Genomic DNA, 21,914 nt, shown 5'->3' with positions numbered 1-21,914 from the left:
TATCCTGGGTTCAATAATTATAATAAATAATGAGAAGGTATTTTCCGGATTGCTGGGTTTTCTCAACTCAAATTGTCACCTGTTGAATCTTCTGCTGTAAGCAGCAGTATTTAGGAGTTTCTAAAGAACAACTCAAGTTCTCCCGAGTCTCTGGCTGTTTGAACCCGAGGGTGTTGGTCCATCCCTGGCACAATTCAAGCCTCCTCTTGGGCTCAGATTTTAAATACTTTAACACCTTTATTGTTGTATGAAACCAGAATGGGGTGTGAGGCTGAACAAGAGGAGGATCATCCCAAAGTTCCAGGGGAAAACCCACATATTCCTGAGCTGTAGAACCATGAAATGGGAGAAGCAGGTCCTGGGAACCTCAGGAGGTCTGACACAGCCAAGAGCTGGTGCCGCACCTGGATCAGAGGAAATTCCTGGGGTCGGTCCAGGCTGGGGATGCAGAGATGGAGAGAGAGATGGTAGCTGAGAGCTGCACGTGGGAAAATGAACCCCTGTGCCCTGGGCTGATCCCCCGGCGTGGGCAGCAGGGAAGGGGCTGGGATTGTGTCTCTGTGCCCTGCTCAGGTGAGACCTCACCTGCAGAGCTGCCCCAGCCTGGGACCAGCACAGGGAGCACCTGGAGCTGCTGCAGAGAGCCCAGAGGATGCTCAGAGGGATGGAGCAGCTCTGCTGGGAGAAAGGGCTGGGAGAGCTGGGATTGTTCAGCCTGGACAGGAGAAGCTTTGGGGTGACACAACTGTGGCCTCACAGGGCCTGAAGGGGCTGACAACAAACATGGGGAGAAATTATCTATGGCAGAGCAGCCCTGGGGAGAAAGAGGCCACTGGCGGCACGAGGCACCTGCCCTTATCTGCCCTCAGCTGTTCTTGGCTTTCTTCCTCTGCCCTCACCTGCCCTCACCTGCGCTCCCTGGCGTCACAGCAGGGAACTACAGTCCCCGGCATGCCCCGCGCGCGCCCCCTCGCCCATTGGCTGTCGATGCCGGAAGCGGCCTCCACGTGCCGGAGGCGTGCCGGAAGCCGGAAGCCGGAAGTGCAGCTGGCGCAGGTGAGTGCGGGCCCAGGGCTCGGGGGGCCCGGCGGGGCCCGGCGGAGTCGGGGGCGATGGCCTCGGTCTGGACCATCCCCTCAGCTCCGGGAAGCGCGGGGCGGGCCCCGCGGACCGGGCCTGGCGTCCCGGGGGTCGTGGCGGGGCTGGAGGGGCCGCGCGGGGCCAGCCGTGCCGGGCCGGGCCGGGCCGTGCCGGGGGCGGTGTTTGGGCTCGGTCCCCCGGGGCTGTGCCCGGCTGCTCCCGGGGATCTGAGCTCGGCAATTCCCGTGCTCACGGGCGCAGGGCCCCGGGTCCCTGCACGGGGCCTCGAATCAGGGGAAGCTGCTCTCGCCGCGAGAGATCCGAGTTTCCCTTCGGGGTGTCAAGAGCACTTTAAAGATTTGTAAATGTGGATAAAATAAATAAAGTTATTAAGTACATTTAGACGTGTATAAATAAAAGGGGAGGGGGGCAGAGCAGCGCCCGGGCCGTGCAGTGGCTGCAGAGCAGTCACAGGGACGGAGCCCAGCAATTCCCCCTGCCCAGGAGACAGAGCTGCCCTGGGCAGAGCCCGGAGAGGGGCTGGGGTCTCCTCCCTGGGGCTGCTGCAGAGCTGCCTGGACACAACCCTGTGCTTGGGAGTGCAGGAGGTGGCACCAGTGACCCCCTGTGGTCCCTTCCAGCCTCAGCCACCCTGGGATTTGTTTGCTGACTAATCAATGGTGATTGAGTGTCGCTCCTTTCTCATTTCCACGACCCCCTCCCAGGTCCAGCATGGAAGAATTTAAAGATGCAAGTCCGCCTGAGGAGTTACTGAATCACCTGAAGCTCTCAGACCAGAAGTCTGCAGGGACTGGCCCCAGAGATGCCCAGCACCCCCAGAGCTTTGGAAGTGGCTGTGCCCCTTCCCCAGGCCAGGATCCCACTGAGGAGTGTTTCCATGACTGTCACGACTCCTTTGAGGCCAAAGGACCTGTGCTGGATGATGAAGGGAACGTTCAGGATGACGGGAGTAGCTCGAGGAAGCAGACAGAACTAGATGAAGAATACTTGCTAGAGCTAGAGAAAGATATGCCAGAGGAGGAGAAACAGGTAATGCAAAGCACCAGTGTTGGGTGTGACATGATCAGTGTGCAGTCAGTGCCTGGAATGCTCTGGGGCTGACACAGAGGGACCTCTAAAGCCCCTGTGTGTCTGCTTTTACTGCTCTAAATTCCTTCTTTTAGCTAACCAGTGGTCGTGGCTTTCCTTGCTGCTCTTAATCCTCACATTCCAGGGCAGCTTTTGTGTGCTTTGAGCAGTGAGTGAGGTGGCTGTGACTCAGGGGTTACAGGCAGCAAAACTCTCCCTGTTGTTTACTGTCTGTGCATCCACTGGTTCCCCCTGGGTGCCTGCAAGGTGCTTCTCCAAAGTTCAGCAGATTTCAGGGTAATTTTCCTGAAAGGTTGGTTTAGGGAATCCAGAGAGTTGGGATTCAATTTGGATAGATCCCTGTGGAATATTTGGATTTTAATCAGACAAAAACACATTAAGTGGGATTGTTTGCTTTCAGTGCTGTCACATGGGACAAACTCACCCTGCAGCAGGGAAGAGAAAAATGCAGTTTGTGTTAATATAGAAGTTCCTTGAGGTGGAAAAGCAATATTGGGGAGGGACAACATGGGGTAGAGTCTGCTTGAAGTAGGAGTGAGACTAAAAGTAATTCTGGTCTCTGCTGGACCTGGACCTTTGGATCTGTGGCTCAGTTTTGGCTCTAAATGGTCAGAAAGACGCTGCCAATTGTAATTTAATAATGAAGAATACGAGGGTGGCAATGTCAGGAGGTGTTGTGGTGCATCCTTTGGAGGATTTTAGTCCAGAGCCAGGGAGATCTCTGGCACAGCTGTTTAACTATCCTGGAAACTTTTGTCCTATGTTTAATTAGAGTTTCCTTTACTGCAGAGCCCTGAGTATCTTGGGGGCCTCCCCAGGACTCCTCTGGGAATTCAGTGTAGGAGGGAGTTTGATTTGGGGGTTTGCCCAAAACAGGCCATTCTCCAAATGCATCTCTGAGCAGAGGGCAAAAATCACCTTCCTTGACCTCCTCACACACAAAAATAATTTCATTGCCCTTGGGATTTTTCCAGTCTGAGTGAACAGTCCCTTTTTATTCCTTGTGTTTATTCCTGTTCAGTAAGGAGCACTGTCATCATGAGTCACACTGGGGCTGCAGCACCAGCCTGGGACTGGAGAGCTTCAGAGAAAAACTGCTAAAAACTGGGGGGAAATCATTCAAGAACTAAACTCTAAAAGGAGCATCAAGCCTGGCAATTGGCTGTGTTAATTTTCGTGCTGTTCTTGCTTTGGGTGTATTTTTAGATAATCATCTCATTTTGCACATGGAGCTTTGCCTGCTGTCAAATGACCAAAATAATTGGGAATGTTGAATCTTGGCACTCAGCTTTGTGGAGCTCCTCTGAAAGGGGCTACAGGAGTGCAAAATAACAAACTGGGAAGGTTTCCTCAGAGAAAGGCTGGAGGCAGCTGCAGCTCTCGTCTTTCTGCAGGTTTATTTCCAGTGGTGTTGAGCAATTCTGCCCTTCAGAGTGTGGTTTGTGATTTCAGCTACCCAAACTGAGGGATTCTGTCTCTCACCAGCACCACCAGTACTGGATCAGCAGGTTTTTATGTTCCATGGAGAGATTTCTGAATGTTGCAGGTTTTCAAATGTAGGATTTTTTTTTCTCTAGCAAAATATTGTTGGTATCTCATGCAAGCAGAGCTGCAGAACTCTGAATGCAGAGCAGAATTAGGAGCTCAGACAGTTGTTACAGCCATTGGAGTGGCCTTTTCCATGATCCCCCCCTGGACAGGTCACTCCTCAATTGCTGCTCCAACTCTCCTCCTTGTACTTGCTACTGATGGCCATGAATTTATTTTTAAAAGTGAAACATTCTGTATTTTCTGTTTATAAAAGATTCTGTTAAATGCTGCAGCTTTTAAGAAAAAGTCCTGCAGTCCCAGTCTGAAAACAGTGCTGTACATTCATTTACTCTGAGCTTTTTAAACCTTTTAAGCCTCCTCCTAATGACTCAAAAAGGTGTTTTTTTTGAGAAGGGCAACATGCAGCTGCAGCAAATGAGACAGAAATAGTCAGAAGTGGTTTTTGGCTGCTGAGGTGGGGAGCAGCCTCTCAGCAGTCCTTGCTGGGTTATTGTGAGCCCGTGCTGGCACATCTTGGGGTGAGTGGAGCAGTGAGGGTGGTGGTTCCCAGGAAAATCGAGCTGTACTTTTAGGTCCAGGGCAGTGCTGGTTAAAACAGGCCTCAAACAGGAGCCTGGGGCTGGCTCCTGGGGAGATGGACTTGTTTTGGCTGCTTGTCTAAATAACAAAAACTCCCAACCATGAACTGCAGCACCAACCATAAACTGTGGGCTCGGGGCAAAAGGAGAGCTGGATGTGAGCCCTGCTCCAGTCAAATTTATGGAGCTGCCCCTTCCTAGGTCGGGGTTTTTGTAACCAAAGCCCATTGTTGTGTTCAAGAGCTGAAATAAACGGGCTCTGTGGAGCCATGTTCTCCAGTTGTAGGAAGAGATCTCGTTTATTCTGGAGATGCAAAGGCAGATTCTGGTCCTGGCTCTGGGTATTTCTGTGCAGGTTCCAGCATTCCAGAGCAGAAACACTCACCTGAGCAGAGGCTGCTGCAGAGCTCAGAGGGAAGGAGCCAGTGAGTGATTGTGTGTTTTCTCTAATTACACTTCAAGAGCCCCATACAGTGAGATTTCTAATGTTAAGCAGCAGGAATTCCTTCCAGGGAGACAGCAGGGATACCCTGAGAAACGTTCTCTGCACAGAGAAGCAAAATAAGAACTTGCAGGGATATTAAGACACAAACCTGTAAGAAGTGTTGTTAAAAACAGAGCCTGGTGCCTTGCCTGGGCTTGCACCTCTGAGCTTTTGAAGGATTGAAATTCACCTTTACAGGGTTTGGTTGTTGTTTCACAAGGCTGCTGCTGCTGCCTCAGCAGGGGCACTGAGCAGTAAATTGCTTTTGATGCATTCCAAGCAGATTTTTCTGGCTGGCTGTCAGTGACAGTGATGGCTTTGACACGGGGCTGCTCTGCAGAATTAATCCCAGGACACCCAGCAGCTGTTCCAGGGTCATTGTTCAGCCTCCCCAGTCCTGCTCTCAGGGACACCCTTTAATGAGGAGTTTATCCAGTGCAGGACTCCCAATCCCTCAGCTCCTCCATTGTGGCAGATGCTGTTCTGTCCCAGCACCTGGCCTGGGGAGCTCCAATTTGGGATATCAAACCCTGTGTTCTGTAAGACACGGGAATAAATACCCATTATTCCTCCTGAGCAGTTCCTTCTCTGACCTTTCCATGTGCCCTGAACCTCCAGCTGGCTGGAATCACAATTCCTGTTCTGACAGCAGGAAATGTGTCAGCAAGACAAGCAAGAGAAGATTCTTGAGTGTCTCGTGAGCAGCTCTGTAAGAATGTGGTAGAACTTCAGGATTTTAAAAAATACAATTTTTGAGTGATGCCTGAGAGTCTTGCTGGGATAAACAGTAAAATTTCAGTTTTTTTAATGCCCCTGTTTTCTGCAGGCTCTGGGATATCTTAGAGAACACTGGCTTAGTGAAGACATTTCCTTTAAGCTGCCCCCTCCTCACCCTTCCTTTCCTCCCTTTGCCTTTGGGTTGATCCCATTGTTTTCCATAAAGGGAAGCTTCTGTATAGAATAAAACATCCTGTTACATTTCTGAGTTAAAGCCTGGAGAAGAACATTTGAGCAGTAAATCTGTATCTGCTGGAGTCATTAATTGCAAGAGCTGGTCACAATTTGAATAAAAGCTGGAATTATAATCTCCCCGTGTGATTTATAATTCTTTGAGTTTTAAACAAACAAAACTCATTTGCTGAGTGACAGTTTAGTAGGAAGAGAGAAAAATCTCCCTTCATGTCCCTTTGAGTGCTGCTGTCTGATTTGAGTCTTGTGCTCAGTTGTGCATTTCTCTGGCAGAGCCTGCTCCTGTCAGATCCTTTTCCTCTTGTGCTGATGGATTTCTGGGCAGCTCCGCTCCCCCTGCCCGAGGCTGCTCCTTGGAGCAGGAAGGATGACTGGCACTGTTGTCACTCAGGAACAGGCACACTTAGGCTGGGCTTAACTGGAGCTGGCAGCGAGGGCTGTGACCCCCTTCCCTGTGTCTGGCAGTGCTGCTTCCAGTTTTGTGGAATTTGGTGATTTGGTAGTAGAAAGAGTAAAGTTCTTTTCCAGGGAATCCCAGGGAGCAGGGACAGGCCAGGTCTATCCCTGCCATTGCCCTGCAACCTCCCAAGTGCAGCTTTGGGTGTTTTCAAGATTTAAAAAAGGGGGTTTGGGGGTGACTCCAACCTTAAACTGAAATCCAAACCCTTGGATGCAGGATAGAGCAGTAGCTTCCCAAAACTGCAGGGGGAAGCAGACAACTGCTAATAAATGACTGAGAAGTGGGACTGGAAGGTGAAGAATGCATTCCTGATCTGTTTAAAATTCCCTTTTCTGTGCCCCCTCTGAACTCCAGGAATTTGGATTTCCCTGTTTTGGGGACCTTCCCAGGGGACTGTGAGGGGCAGGTCCACTGGAAGTGGAGTCTCCAGAACTGGAGCCAGGAACATTTCCCAGCAAAGGGAAATCAAGGGATCAATCCAAGCACAGGAGCAGCCAGAGGAAATGTTGGGAATGTTGAATACCAATGTCACAAACTGAGGGTGTTGTTCCTTCAGCTCCCACAGTTCAAGGATTTCATTTCTGTTGTATTGCTCACTTCCCAAGGAAACAGGGAATATGTAGGCTGCTGTCTTCTCTAATAGCAGAGTAATGCTTTTATAATTCTGAAAATTACATTTAATATCCAAATAAAATTTATTTATAATTATATAGTTATAAATAAATTCTATAAAATTCTGTTTCATATCGTGTTTTTCTTGTTAAGCCTGAGTGTTTTGGCAGAGCAGCTGAGGTGCAGGGGCTGTGTGTGATTTAGGTTTGTACTTTATTGTCATGAGGCCAAGCTGTCCCTTGTCACTACTCAAGATCATCTCCAGCAGCCCTGGTTTTGCCAGGCAGGTTTGGGTTAAATACTGATTTTTTTCTGAGTATGGGATTGGAATTCAGTATCCAAATTTAAACATTTCTAATCAGATCCTGTAAGAATAATCACCGGTTACTTTCAGTTATTTCTTCTGAACTTCAAAAACTTTTTAAACCACACCACAATCAGGGCCTGCCATGGAATTTGTCATCTTTGTATTACTAAAATTCACAAAAAAACCCAAACCTTTATATTTTGCTGCCATCAAAAAGCAGAAAATGGTAAACTGGGGAGTTGTGGCTGGCTCCAGGGCACGGAGCAGGCCAGGATGGCTTTTCCTGGGATTCCAGGATTCAGGCTGCCCTTTTGCCCTGGATTTGAACAGGTCCTCCCAGCCTCTCCTGGAGCAGCCCAGCTGAAATGGAAATTGTAAGAGTTGTCTTTCTGTGTTAGGAATTTCTGTTACAGGAATGTCTGGATGGAGGAATAAATAATGGATTTATTTCCCACCCAGCCTGCTTTGCAGGGCAGTGCCTTTAGCGTGTGAGGGGCTCATCCATTTTTCATGCTTTTACATCTTGTGGAAAAGCCGGAGGAATTGGCCTTTAGATGTTGTTTCTTGGTCAGTCACACCTGAAATGCAAATCCATTGACGTGCAGGAGGTACCCACAGACTTCACCTTTGTAAAAGTACTTTGGACACTCAGTTTGGAAGTGAAACCCATCAACCAGGGATGCTTTGAAAATGTTGGTCAGGCTCTCGCAGAAATGCAGGTTTTGAACCATTGCTGCTTTGCAGGGAGCTGAATAAATTACAGAATCATACACAGAACTCTTTAAATTGCTGCTTTGTTGGTTTTCCTTTTATTTCTTTTTTTAATATAAAGCTGAAGCTTTCTTGCTGCAAATCTCTTTTTATGTTAGTATTTAATGCATAATTAGGGTAAACACATAATATTTTTTAATAATTTGGATAAAATGAAACAAAATATCGATCATACAGGTCAAACTTCTCATCCAGCATCCCTCAGTTCCAGGGTTTCTGGCTCAGGACTGGTGTGAGCATGCTGTAGTTGTGTTCATAATAAAAATCCTTTCATTCTTGTGGAGCTGTAACTGAACCCTGTGCAGCAGAGAGTGCTCATGGCACTGAAAGGCCACTTCTAAATAGGTCATGAGCAATGAAGTCAGTGGGGTTTGTGTTTCAGGCAGCCCTTCCCCTCACTGAGGGCAGTCTGTGGAGATCTTTCCAGCAGGATCCTCATCCCAGGCCTGCTCCATGCTGAGATGGGGCTGCTTTGTTCAGTGCCATCGAGTGTTGGGATCATTTTCACTCTTTATGCTCTGCAGAATATTTTAAAATGCTTTTTTTTTGTGGGGTCCAGGCAGGAATTTCTGTCTGCTCCCTGGAAAATTGAGGTGTAGCAGTTCCACATTGCCTGTGCTGAAGAGCAGAATTCTGCATTACACAGAGCATTTGGGATTTTCATACAGCCTGAAGTGTGGAATTTGTATGTTCATGTTTAGAAAGCACCAAGTGTGACCCTTGGGGTGTTGTGGAAGGATTTGAGGGGGTTTGTCAGCCCTCCCTGAGCAGAGGCACTTCCTGAATAACTGGGCATGGTTTGTCTGCCCTGTGTCTTGTGGGGTTTCTGTAAAATATGAGCAGTTGTGGGAATTGGAAAAGCTATTTAACAGGCAATAGGAACAGATTTGATGGTCTGGGCATGTATCAAAGGGCGCAGATGAGATTTTGCTGTGGAATTTTGTGTCATGACTCAGTGTCCTTCCAGTGAGCCTGGTCTGTTCTGGAGCTGGTGCCAGTGGTCAGGTGAATCAATTCCCAAGGCCAGTAAAAGCAGGAGGAGGAACCTGTGATTTTGAGCTGTTTGTCAGCTCCTTGGCATAGCTGGGAGCTGGTGCAGTGCTCCACACTCTGTACTATATTTAGCTGTTTCCAAGGAGATGTTCTGTGTGATATTGATAATTGCATTAATCCTTGATTCACACAATCTGCAGGAAAGGAAACTGCTCCTTTTCCTACTGTTGGCTTTTTAATTGCTCAGTGATCTGTCATTTACAGACACCTCCATTGAAGTCCTTTGTGTGCTGGGAGAAAAAGCAGTGCTCCAAGGATGGGTTTTGCAGCACAGAATGACTCCTGAGCTCTGTGATGTTTCCCTGCTTTGTTTCAGGAATGTCTGCACTGTCAGGAGGTTGAAGGGATGGCTCGGTGACATCCTGAGTTTTCTGTGTCACAGGCTGAGAGCCTGAGCCCCTCGTGCCAAGGTTTCATGGTTGAAAACACAGCTCTGCTCACATGTGCAGTTCTCACTGGACAAAGAACCCGCTTCTGGGGCTGCACTCACTTCACCTAAAAAATCTTTCAGGGCAGAAATCTTTCTCAGCCTGGACCTTCTCCTTGAGCATCTCTGACAATAACTGGAATTGCTGAGGTGGAATTATTTCCAGCAAAACTTTTGAGACTTTACATTTAAAATATATTCTGCACAGTTGACCTGCAGTGAGTGAATGAAATGGAGTTGGAAAGGAGAAGCAAACAGCCAGCTAAAGGCTGATGTGTTGGTTTAAAGCATGGAAATCTCCATGGATGCTCTCCCTGCATCCTGGTGCCTGTGAAGTGGAGCTTTTTAATTGCCTCGCTGTTACACTCCAGTGTTTCATGGATATAGAAAGGATTTCATGTCACAGGGTCTACAAGCAGATCTTGGCAGAGTTAAAACTCTTCAGGTTATGTCTTATTCTGCTTCCCTCCCATACTTTATTTGGAGCTGCAGCTGACCTAGTTGTTCATTTCAGTGAAATACTCTGAGACATTGTCTTTTCTTTTGCAGAAAAGAAGAAAGGAGAGCACGGGGCTGAAGGAGAAAGGAAATGAGCACTTCAAGAAAGGAGGTGGGTTGATCATCTCTGAGCACCCTGTGGATGTTAGAGAATCTCACATTAGTTCTGAGCCATCCTGGTGGTGCTGCAGAAAACCCTGAGGAAGCTCTCACACCGTCCTTGTTGAATTTTATCGCCTCTTTCATTTTTCATCCAGCTCTAGAGAAGAGACAGAGCTATCAGACCTCCTTCAGAGTTGTTTAAATCCCAAAGATCTTAATACTAAAGCTGGATTCCCATGAAAGCTGAGTGTTTACATGCAAACCCATGGATTTTGGACTGTCTTCCAAGAACAAGAAAGGGTTTCTTTTACTCATCAGAAAAGGCTTCCCCAGGGCTCTGATCTGCGCTGATGGTTGTGCTTAGAACTCATGCAAGATTTGGAGCTCTGGAGCTGTCTTGTACCTTTATACATTGATTTTAATGAACAAACAGAAGGGGGGAAGTGGTTTTGACATCTGCCTTTGATTGAATCTGCTGGTGGGAGGAGGATTCCCAGAGAGAGCAGGAAATGCAGGTTCCTGCCTCCCTCAGTCAGCAGGACACAGGCAAGGAGTCCGTGTGCCCTGAGGAGCAGGCAGAGGCTGGAGGTGCCTCGTTGTGCCCTAAGGAAACACAATCCAGTGATCTCTGGAGGGCTTCAGGAGGAAGCTGCTCAGCCCAGGAGAGCCACGGGCCTGGAGTGCTGGAGTCTCATCCCTGAGAGCCCCTCTGGTCTTTTAAGTCAGGTGAAGGTGATGTGGCCATCAAAGCTCTCTGCAGCTGCTCTGAGCAGCTGCAGTGCAGTGACAGCTTTACACACTTCAGCCAAAGGAAATCCACCTCTGCTCAAAGAGGAAACCATTTCTGGGATGAGAATTACATTCACGTCCTGCTGCACTTGTTGCATTCAGCTTAGGAGTACATTTCTGCTTTTGTAAGCAGAATTAAGTCAATTTTAAAATAATTGATTGTATTTATGTACTTAGTGATGTTCTTTGAGAGCAGCTGCTGATTCTGGTGTCATATCACCGGATACTGGGAATTGTTTCCAAAGGAATCTCAGCCCTGGGGTTCAGTGATTTGAAATAAATGGTTTGGTTTGGGTTTTTCCTGTTTCTCTGCAGACTATGGAGAGGCAGAAGACTCCTACACCAAGGCTCTGCAGATTTGCCCAGCCTGCTTCCAGAAGGACAGGGCTGTTCTGTTCTCAAACAGAGCTGCTGCAAAAATGAAACAGGTGAGTGTTGGTTTTATTCTGTGTCACACCTGACTGAGGCTGGCACAAATGCAATTATTATCAGAGCCTTCAGGACCATGGAGTCCAAGCTGTGCCCCATCCCCACCTTGTCCCCTGCCCTGAGCACTGAGTGCCACCTCCAACCCTTCCCTGGGTACCTCCAGGGCTGGGGACATGAAGAAATGTGACTTCAATCTAACAAAACTGTTCTGTGCTCTAGGACAAGACAGAGGCTGCCCTGAGTGACTGCACCAAAGGTATTTTTTTTTTCTCTCTGTGCTGCTCTTGTGCCAGATTTTTATACATAAATTGTGTCATTTAGTGCCTTTACTGCAGAGCTGTAATTTTGGGCATAAGGGTCTTTAAAGAATTGAACAGAAAACACCTGATTTGTATTACATATTTTGTAAAATGTCTGTTAAACCTTTCCTACCTGAAATAATCTACTTTCTATTCTCTTGTACCATAAGGCTGCAGTTTGTACTTATTTCTAAGAGGAAAGTCTTTTCTCTGGAAACCATTTCCCACACCTGTGATTTCAAACCCACTTCCACCTGCCATCCCCCCCAAATCCTGGTTTAATCCCAGATTCCAAAGAGCTCTGAGGCTTTATAGAGTTAAAAGCATTACCAAGTCCTTCTCCTGCACAGCTTTCGCTTTGTCACCAGGGCTTATGTTCCCCTGTTCCTGCCCTGCACAGTTCTCTCTCTGCACCTTCTGGTGGAATCAGTTCAGCTGTGCTTTGCTTTATTGCTTCCACCCACTCACCCACCCTCGAGTGTTTGTTAAACTCCCTGTGACAGCTGGGGAAAAAAATCCAAATTACCAATCAGAGAACTAATCCAGTGGCTGTGTGCCAGCCCTGCCTGCAGAGAAATGGGAGTTGTGCTTGCTGAAAGGGCTCCTGGAGGTACCAGATCCTCCCTGGCCTCTCTCACTGGGCTTTGCCTGGCTCTGGTGCTGCTGATTTCTGAAAAACACCTTGAATTTCGCAGTGGCTCAGAGGGAATCGATGTGCTTTGAGCAGGGAGACTTCAGCTGCCAGGGCGTGATGCTCCCCAGGGACTGGAGCAGAGCGATTCAGTCACCTGCAGCTTGCTGACTGTGCCATTGCCTTTGTCCTTCCAGAGGAAATAAACTGCAATACTTCCCTGGATAATCCAAGATTTAATTGTCCCCAGAACCATTTTAATGGGCTGGGAATTATAAAATGGACAGACCTCTTTCTGTGATAAAAAATCCCTCATAGTCCTTCTTTCTGAGGTGAAATCTTTCACATTCCCTGTTTCTGTGGGTAAATCTTTCACATTCCCTGTTTCTGTGGGTAAATCTTTCACATTCCCTGTTTCTGTGGTGAAAAATGGATGAAGGAATTCTTGAGGAATTACCATGTGGAGGTGACTGCTGAGTTTAGCATTCAGTCTGAACTGCCACTGCAAACAGCCCTGCCTGCCAAGGGAGTGAGGGGAGGGAAAGCTGAGATTCAGTCAAGATGCCCCTCTCCAGCTCACAGAGCTGAAATCCCTGCTTGTGCATTCCCAACACAATCTGGACTGTTTGATATTAAATTCAGAAGAGCTCCAGAAATTCTCCTGGAGTTTGTCTCCACTTGAACTGAGATAAGCGTGGCAAGGCTGATTTTCCCTGCTGTGTGTGTCTGGAGGGAGATTTAACTTTAGCTGCAATCTAATAATAGCCACTTACTTGCTAAACACACAAAAACTGAAATATCTTGCAGGTCCTTAAAGTTCCTGTAGCATCACTTAGAATCCCTGCATGGATAGGATTGCACATTTCAAGCTTTGTGATCATAAATCACTTTCATCTGTGAGAGATTGTGGACATTAAATGAAATATGATCATGAGGCTGTCCCAGGCAGCTGTTTCTGAATTCTGACTTAGCTTTAAGCTGTGCCTCTGCTTGATCCTGAGTTACATTCTAAGGACAACTTACAAATGTAACACACACTTCAGAATTCATCTGAGGGGTGGAGAAATGTTCCAAGTACAATTCTGGGCTTTGCTTTTGTTTTCCAGCTGTGGAATTAGACCCTCACTATGTCAGAGCTTTGCTGAGAAGAGCAGAACTCTATGAAAAAACAGAAAAATTAGATGAAGCTCTGGAAGATTATAAGGCAGTCCTAGAAAAAGACCCATCAGTTCATCAAGCCAGAGAAGCTTGCATGGTAAGCTTAAGCCTTTCAGTGAACTTTGGCCTAATTTATTTATCATTATTTTAGTTCAACTTCACACCAGTGAACCTGCAATGGATTCTGCCTCAGAAGGAAAAAACATTCATGTGCATCACCTGCAAATTTGTCTCTAAACCTACTCTGAATATGTTGTTACAAAAATCTTTTTGAAAGGCTTAATTGTTCTAAGTCTCCATTTGGGAAAATAAATCATTAGCAGTGATTCTGCCCCCCTTTCCCCCACACTGTGGTGTTGTAAGTGACAGATTAGGAACAGCTTTTATGGCATATTAGGCAAGAAACCTTGCCTGGAATGATTTCCTGGGGGACTGGATCAGTTGCACTGATGGCAGAAAATATTCTGCTTAACTGTGTGAGTGCTGTTGGTGGTGAGGGGTGATCCCATCAACAGCTGAGCTCCCATCAAGGCCCTGCTGCCTCTGGAGCTGGGCTGGGGCTTCCCCTGGGCCAGGAACAGCTCCCCAGGGAATGGGAACAGCCCCAAGGGCTCCAGGAAGGTTTGGACACCACTGCCAGGGATGTCCAGGCTGGGATTGCTGGGGGGTCTGTGCAGGTCCAGGAGCTGGACTGGATCATCCTGGTGCTCTCTCCCCACTCAGGATAATCCAGGATTCTGAGTCAGAGCCTCAGGGGTGGCTGGTTCTGTTCAGGCTGGTTCTGTTCAGGCTCTTTGGAAGTGCAAAGTGCAAACACTGTCCTTGGACCTCTGCAAAGCCAGGATCTTCTCTCAGTGACTGTGCCCTGAGAATCCCACAGGAGCCCTTGCCCAGCCCCAGAAGGGAATCTCCAGCAGTGCTGCTGCTCCTCTGGCCATCCTCCAGGCCCAGTTCAGAGTGATCAGTGTTTATTCCTGATTTCTGTGCCTGGGCAGTGCAGAGGGTGGGGGTTCCACCCTTCCTGCTCCCTGCCCTCCCTTGGCAGAGCCCTTTGGACAAAATGCCCCCAAGTTACCCTGCACTGGCATTTGGTCTGTTCTGCCTTGAGCTGGTCCTTGTCGGATTCGAGGGCAGAAGCAAAACTATTAAGACTGAAGCTTAAAACTCCCTCCTTGAAAACCTGTTAAGGAAATCCTGACAGCCATAATTCTACACTTTTCAAATATTCATCATAAATCTCTAAATTTCATAAGAAACTCCCCCCCAAGCTTCAGCTGCTGACTCCACATACCTGCTCTAACCCAGAGGAGGCTGAGAAGCTGAAAGGTAAAAGTCTCTGCTTTGCAGGAATGTCACAGGATCTTTTCCCCCTCACTGGTAATGAAAATGATGCCTCAAGAAAATCTGCAAATTGGCTTCATTCACAGTTAGAGCAAATCTTCCTCCTCCCTGCCCACAGGAATGATCTCACACTGCTCTAGGGAATGTCATGACCCCGCTAAATGACGGATTAAAATATGAAATGCACAATAGTTCTTTGATTCCTGATTTGGTACCTGCTCCAATACTTGAGCACTGTTTGTATTTCAGGAGTGCAGAGCTGGGGTTCTGATTTCAATCCTCAGTTATTTTTGACTTTTTCAATGCCAGACTGAACAGTTTGGAATTATCATGGTTTGTGGTCAAATCATCCCTATTGCTGCTTTCCCAGAAAGTTTCATTGTATGGGAGCAATGGTTAGGTTTGGGTTTTCCCAGGTGTGTAACTCCTGGGAGAACTTCAGCTTCCGCACAGTTTTTGAGGGATTTTAGGGCAGATATAAAGTGATTTCCCAGAAGCAGCTGCACTTTGGGATAAGTATCACAGACACCAGATAAAAATGAGTGTCCATAAGGACACTCCTGGAGTGGGAAGTGCTGAGTCTCTGGATTAGCAATGTTCAGAGGCTGGAGTAGGAGCTGCACAAATCAGGATTTGTGTCTCTGTCACTGCTGATGTCCAAAATGGGAGCACTATTGAAAGCAGGGATGTGATCCCACTTTTTCTCTCTCTCCACAGAGATTACCACAGCAAATTGAGGAGAGGAATGAAAAATTAAAGAAAGAAATGCTGGGTGAGTAGCATGTACTTCCATAAAAACCTTCATAATTTACTAGGAAAAAATGCATTAATTGAATCTGTTGTATAAAATTTAAAGGAGGTAAATCTGAAAAGAAATATTTGTTCAGTGTTAAACAAAATTCCTGATTTCTTTGTAGTTCTGAATTGCTTGGTTTCACCTACAGTAAACTGAAGACAAGGAATTCTCCCATGCAGAAAAGGCCATTAGTTCCATTTAAAGAAAGAAAACCTTCTAAAACAGTTTCATATTGATTTGTGTAAGAGCTGGGGAAGATGGTTTGACACAGCCCAACTGCTCAGCCCTTTCTCCCTGCAAACATTCCCTTGAAAGGGATGAACCAGGGCTTTCACTAAACCTGTACCTAAAGGAACTCCCCCAGCTGGAATAACTGGGGATGTTTGATCTGGGGCTGAAGAAATAAATGTGATTCTTTCTGTAGCACTCCCAGCCCAGAGACCTCCAAGTGCTCGTGTTTGCCTTGATTTATTCAGCATTTCATTCTGTTTGGCTGGAGGCTGAATTGGACCTAGCCAGGGATAGCACCAGGAGTGGAATTACATTTCCTAATGCAGTGTTTGGTGGGAAGGGAAGGCAGTGTTTGGCTGCTCTGCAGAAAATCAGGTTAAACAAACTCAGCCTGTCTTTCACACTGATTCTTGATATATTTGAGAAGAAGAGACCATTTCAGCTTATGCTGATGTTTTTCTGTCATTTCTTTTCTGATTTGCTCTGGCTTTGTTCTGCTCTGACCTAGCAGAGTGTCAGTGCAGAGCTATGCAGGATCAGAGTCTGCTTCCCCCATTGTGCTGAGAGCAAGCCCCAAATAAAGCAGGTCAAGGGTGATGGGGCTATAAATAAATGACAAATGCAGAAAATCTCCAGAAGGATCAGGCCCATTGGTAGGACATGGGATGGGTTTCAGCACAAAGTAATATGAAAATAATTCCTGATCTTTGCTGAACTCTAAAGGACCTCACTAATCACAAGGGATTTGACTGGAACAGTAAATCCAACCCTAGTTCTGCACTGCTGTTTTTTTCCTGTATCAGGAAATCAGACTATGTGGGATCTCTTTTAACAGTGTTAATAGTTTAAATGTGGCGGTTGGGGTTTCAAAACTGAGCTGGGCTTTTGGGAGCCACTCCAGACTGTTTCTGTTGGGACTCTGGAGAAAGAAATCTCTTGTCAGTGATGTCACACAAGGAGAGCAGGGTAGGACAGCACCTGTGTTCACCCCAGCCCCGTGTGTGACAGGATTGTCACAGCTCTGGGGCAGTGACACTGACATGGTGGCACTGGGGCAGGGGGATGAGCTCAGCCCTGCCTGAGCTCTGCTGTCACACACACTGAGGGCTTTCTACAAAACATTCTCAACATGAAGTCAGGACTGTGGGCAGCTCCTTCTCCTGAGTGTTCCAAGATTCCCTGGGTGCTGCTACGGGAGGCAGGGGTGATGCCACAGAGCTGCCCCTCTTCACTTCCCAAGATTTGAAACTGTGCAGCTCTGTCTGAGGTCAGGGGAAAGCCCTGGAGGGAGGCTTAGATGGGAGCTCTGGAAGGAGTGGGAGAAGAAAAACTCGATGGGATGTGGTGGTTCTGAGATTCCTCTGAACTGTTTTGTTTTACAGTGAATTTGTTTGAAGCTGTTCCTACTTTTCCACCCTTTCTGATGGCATTTCCCACTGCCAGGATGAACCTGGCTCGTGGCACTGTGACTGGAGCTGGGTGACTGGGCTTGCACAGTGCCAGGGGGACAATCCTCCCTTCCCACACGACAGTTCAGGTGCCTGGGTTATATTCCAGACTTTTGGGCTCCAGGACAGCAAGTCTGAGGCATCCTGATCATTCCAGGCCAGGCCTGGAACTGGAGCACTGACACTAAACTGAAATTAGGAAAAATTTGTGCTCTTGCTCCTCTGGATATTGAACTGATCCTCAGTCAGTGAATTGGCCTGTCCTGGTTTTGCTGAGCTTTCATTCTTTCAACTCAAACAAGCCCTGGTTTGCCCAACCATCTCCCAGTGTCATGAAACAGGAACTGTGTACAAACCAACCCAGATAAACGGAGTGCATCCTCCTCCTTCCCAAGTGTGTTTCCTGTTTCCCAGGGCTGCAGCTCATTTCTGGCAGAGGCTGAACCCCTTGTGCAGTGTTTGTGTGTAAATAACCCAGAGCACACATTCCTGCCTGGATTTTCCTTGTGGGCCATGTGACTGCCGAGGCTGATATCACCAAAAAATCCCATTTTGTGGCCAAGCCAAGCCCACTTGTGCTGTGTGTCCTTGAGGATCTCCCTTTTCCAAGGCTGACACTTGTATTTCAGTTAATTCCATGGTTTCATCAGCTCTTCTGCCACTGAAGTTTGCTCAGGATGAAGTGAGCTGGACTTCGAGCAGCTTTGGGAAGGAGCTCTCAACTCCAAGTGACTTTTCCCTCTGTACTTCCATGAGCCTCAGTGACTGAGGATGTGAACAGTGACCATTTTCTGGGGGGGGTTTGTATTTCTCTCCTTAAAGCCAACTATTTCCAGTCTTGTTTAGAGACTTTTATAATTATTGTGATATCTGGGACCACTCCTCTGGGGAGAAGGTGTGAGCTTTAGAATGGTTTTAGCAGTTTGGAAGCCAGAGCACCTTACCTGGGCCTTCCTGCCTAAAGGATTTTTCCAGCTACCTGAGATCAGCAAAGATATTTATTAGGCTTTCTGCCTAAAGAATTATGGGTTGGTATTTTTTAATATTGACAGTTATGTTGTGTTTGCAGCTGAGCTGCTAAACCCCAACCCTGCACAAGGTGATTTTAAGTCATTAAACCAGAGCCAAATTACAGTTCAGTCCTCATTTACCATTTAGGGAAGGGAGAGGGATTTGCCCTTGCTCTTTTAATTGCTTAAAAATGTTGGTAACACAAGAAGTTACACAGAGAGGAGACCTGATCAGGACATTTGTCTTTTCTCCAAAAGAATTCTTTACACAAGCAAGATGGAGCTTTTCAACTTCCAAACCCCACATTAACACCGGCAACTAAGCCAGAATTGTTGCCAGAAAGACTGAATAGCAATTAATTTTGGCTGTTACATCTTAATGTAAATTGTGAGTAATCTTTTCCTGCATCTGCCTCTTTCAATAGGGTGTTGAATTGCAGTTTAGGTGAGTAATGAATCACAGACTTCTGAGCCCTAAATTGATTTTTACAGTTCTGATTTCTTCTTAACCTCTGAATATTTGCTTTGGTGAAGAACCTGAATGTGCTGGAGGTGCAGGTGGAAAATAAACAGGGTGTGTTAGAAAGAAAAAAGAGCAAAATGGGTGAGAATATGGGCAGAGGGAGGAGAGGGTGACCCTGCTTGGGGACAGGGGGTGTTGGAGGCTGGGCAGCCTCTGCAGCTGAGTCCCAGCTCCACGTGGTGCCTTTTCCTTCCTCCCAGCACAGGCTCTGAGGGAGCTTTTCTTTAGGAGGGGATTGCAGTTCACTACAGCCCTTAATTTAGGGCTGAAAGGAGCTGTGGGAGGAGGAGCCAGAGCTTCTCTACAATGCTGGGTCTGTGTGTGCCAGGACAGCAGCAGCAGCTCCGGGCTGGAGTGCCCGGAAAAGCCAAGGCTTTCTTCTGCCTCATTAACAATTAATTCAGTGTGGCTGCCCCAGAGCCTGCCCGGGGAGGCAGAGAGCAGGAAGGTGAGCTGGGATGTGCTGCTGGAATTCTCACAGAGCCCCAAATCCCTGCTGTGCTGGGGAGCTTCTCCCGGGCGCTGCTCCAGCTGTGGGGTGGATCCCACGGCAGTCAGGGCTGTTCATGGGTTTGGAAAAGAGCAAACAAAAAAGGATGTCCTTTTGTTGTCCTTCTCCTCTTACAGCTGTAGCAAAATTCATTTCCCAGAGGCACATGAGATCCATACACTGACAGGACTTTATTAACTCGCATATTCTGTGGATATTTAACAATGATTTTTATTTCCTGGTAAGAAATATTATAAATATTAACAAAACACAGAGATTTCCTCAGCATTTAGCTGTGATGGATAAATCAGCAAGGCTGGGCTGTGCAGTTGGGTGTAAGTCCATGGGAGTTTCCCTGTGCTCAGCTCTCACCTGCTCTCTTGGGATGTCATTGCAGGCAAACTGAAAGATCTGGGCAATTTGGTCCTGCGCCCCTTTGGCCTGTCAACAGAGAACTTCCAGGTCAAACAGGATTCATCAACTGGCTCCTACTCCATCAACTTTGTTCAAAACCCCAACAACAACAGATAACATGGATTCAGTGTGGCTCTGCACATCCCGTGCCAGGACCCAGCAAACCAACACCCTCCACCCCCAGGGGAAGGGGAGACTCAGCAAACTCATTTCCCAGCTTGTGAAATTATTTGCAATGTGGATGTAAAGCAACTCATTCAACTTCTCATAGTGATAACTGTGTCCAGTGTGTGATTTTTTTTTTTTTAATATTTTTTTTCCCCTTCCCTTGAGGTGTTTGGTTTTTCCAAGAGTCAGTTCCTTGGTTTGGTCCACCCAGTGCTGGCAGCAGCAGCTCAGGGGAATCCAAAGGCTGGAACAAAGGCTGGTGGTGTCCTGGGAAGGGGGAAATCCAGCAGCAGCACTGCCCCACCCTCAGCTGGGTGGGACTGGCACCCCCTTGGCCACAGCTCTGCCCTGGAATCATGGATCTTGTAATAAAGGCTTGGGATTTCTGCTCTTTGGGTTGTGAGGTTCTTGCCTGGGCTGAGCCCTCCCCAGGGTGGGTTTGGCATTAAATAACTCCTTGCAAGACATTCATGGGAAGCAGTGGGATTTTTGGCCCAGCTTGCAGTGGTGTTGTCATTGAACTTCCTGCCACCCTTCCAGCAGTTTGTTTACTGGGTATTGATTTTTCTGAAGGCAACAGTGACATTTTGTGCCTCCCTCTCTATCTGCACACCTTGTAAAGGTACCTTCAAATGAAATGTGCTTGTCTGACATCCATTCATGTTGCAGGGATCCACAGTAAATGGACCTGGAGGACTTGAAAGTGTTTCTAGAATGAGATGATCTCTGAGGCTCCTTTCAGCCCAAACCAGGCTGTGATATAAATATAAATATATGTGTATGTATATATTTATATGTTTTGGTGGTTCATTCAGGTTTTGGAGAAGGTGCCTTTTGTAATTCCTGCTTTCCTGGGTTTTATCAGTGCTGAAGTGTTTGCATTGGAGGCGATTTTGCAGTTGTCTCCATGCAGATTTCAGTACATGATTTAATTAAATAATTAGCAGTGGCTGCCTTGGCTATTGGGTGTCATCTCCAATTCATTTCAGGAAGTGTCTTTGTGTCTGAAATTGAGGAGCTCCAGCCTTTCACTGAAAGGAAAAGCCTTTCCAAACACAGCAGGTTTGGTGCTTCAATGTCATTTTTGTCTCTGCAGCTGTGCAGAGTTTTTCTGATTGTCCTGCTGCATTTTTAGTTTTTTAGTTTAGAGCTGGGCCTGGGGTCGAATGAGCTGTGAAACCTCTGCTGCCTGAGCTGAGCTCTGCAGGGAGGGCTCAGTGCTTTGGGATTAGTAGAAATGTTAAAAATCTTCCCTAGAACCTGGAGCACTGCAGAGCAAAGGTGTTCAGGCTGCTGCAGGGAGCCCTGCATCACCAGCCCTGCTTCCACTCCTGCAACAGCCCAGCACACCCCTGCATGTGCAAAAATGGAACCATTTGGAACTGCCCTGCATGCTTCACGTTTTTAAATGTTGAAATTCTTTAACATTTCCTTGCTCTGAGCAGTGGATTTCTGTCCCCACTCACCCGTGGGTGCCTCTTGTGCCTGGTTATACCAGGGGCCTTCTCCAACCTGCTGCTCCAGGGCTTCTGTTCCTTCCACTCTGTTCCTGCTTCACCCCCTTGGAGGCCTGGGGAGCTGCAAATATTCCATCTCAGCTGGAGACTGGGGGATTTCTGGGAAATAGAAGCACAACAAAGCTTTTGAATTTCCTACCTGCTGTGCAAACACATCATCAAATCATTGTGCAACTCCCCTGCAGGATGGCTGATGTGCACCTGGAGTTTTCCAATGAAGGGAAGGGCAAAGGAAGCAGGACTGCAGCTGATTAGTGTTTGGAGTTTAATTGGATTGTGTGAGAGTCACTGGGAATTGGGCACGCTGGTACTGAGGGCTCAAACCTTCAGGTCATCCCTCCCTCCCTCCTCAGTGCCACGCTCCAGCTGGACCAGAACCTCTGGCAGGTGTTATCTGCCACCACAGCAAGTTCTCCTCCAGGCAAAATTCCAGTTAATTGCCTGAAAGTCCTTTTGCATTGTCCAAATCCTGAGCAAGTGCATGGATCTTGCTTTTGATTTTTAAGTGGTTTTTTATGTCTAAACCAGTCCTCACAGCTGCCACCAGTAAAACAAATGGTGCCTCCTCCTGGTGCCACTGGCCACACCTCAGGGAGTGCCAGGCAGTTTTGAGTCACACATGTTGGATTTACAACTTCTAATAGGAAAAAAACTGTTTTATGGAACAC

General features: G+C 47.3%; 1 protein-coding gene across 1 annotated transcript; it reads left to right on the top strand.

Annotated features, from left to right (window-relative positions):
• The first annotated feature begins 996 nt into the window (after positions 1 to 996).
• On the top strand, positions 997 to 20,120 carry TTC1 (tetratricopeptide repeat domain 1). Its single transcript, XM_005523692.3, has 8 exons — positions 997 to 1,056; positions 1,806 to 2,130; positions 9,952 to 10,012; positions 11,107 to 11,219; positions 11,440 to 11,476; positions 13,257 to 13,405; positions 15,367 to 15,421; positions 19,545 to 20,120. Exons 2-8 carry the CDS (start codon positions 1,813 to 1,815, stop codon positions 19,676 to 19,678), a joined length of 867 nt encoding a protein of 288 aa, XP_005523749.2. The 5' UTR covers positions 997 to 1,056; positions 1,806 to 1,812; the 3' UTR covers positions 19,679 to 20,120.
• Positions 20,121 to 21,914: the final 1,794 nt, after the last annotated feature.

Source organism: Pseudopodoces humilis, chromosome 17 (assembly GCF_049639895.1).
Source record: "Pseudopodoces humilis isolate 2021_Gansu_Grassland_sample_001 chromosome 17, ASM4963989v1, whole genome shotgun sequence".
Classification (NCBI taxonomy): Eukaryota; Metazoa; Chordata; class Aves; order Passeriformes; family Paridae; genus Pseudopodoces; species Pseudopodoces humilis.
The sequence above is the reverse complement of the archived record's forward strand: the minus strand, read 5'-3'. Positions and strand labels throughout refer to the sequence as shown.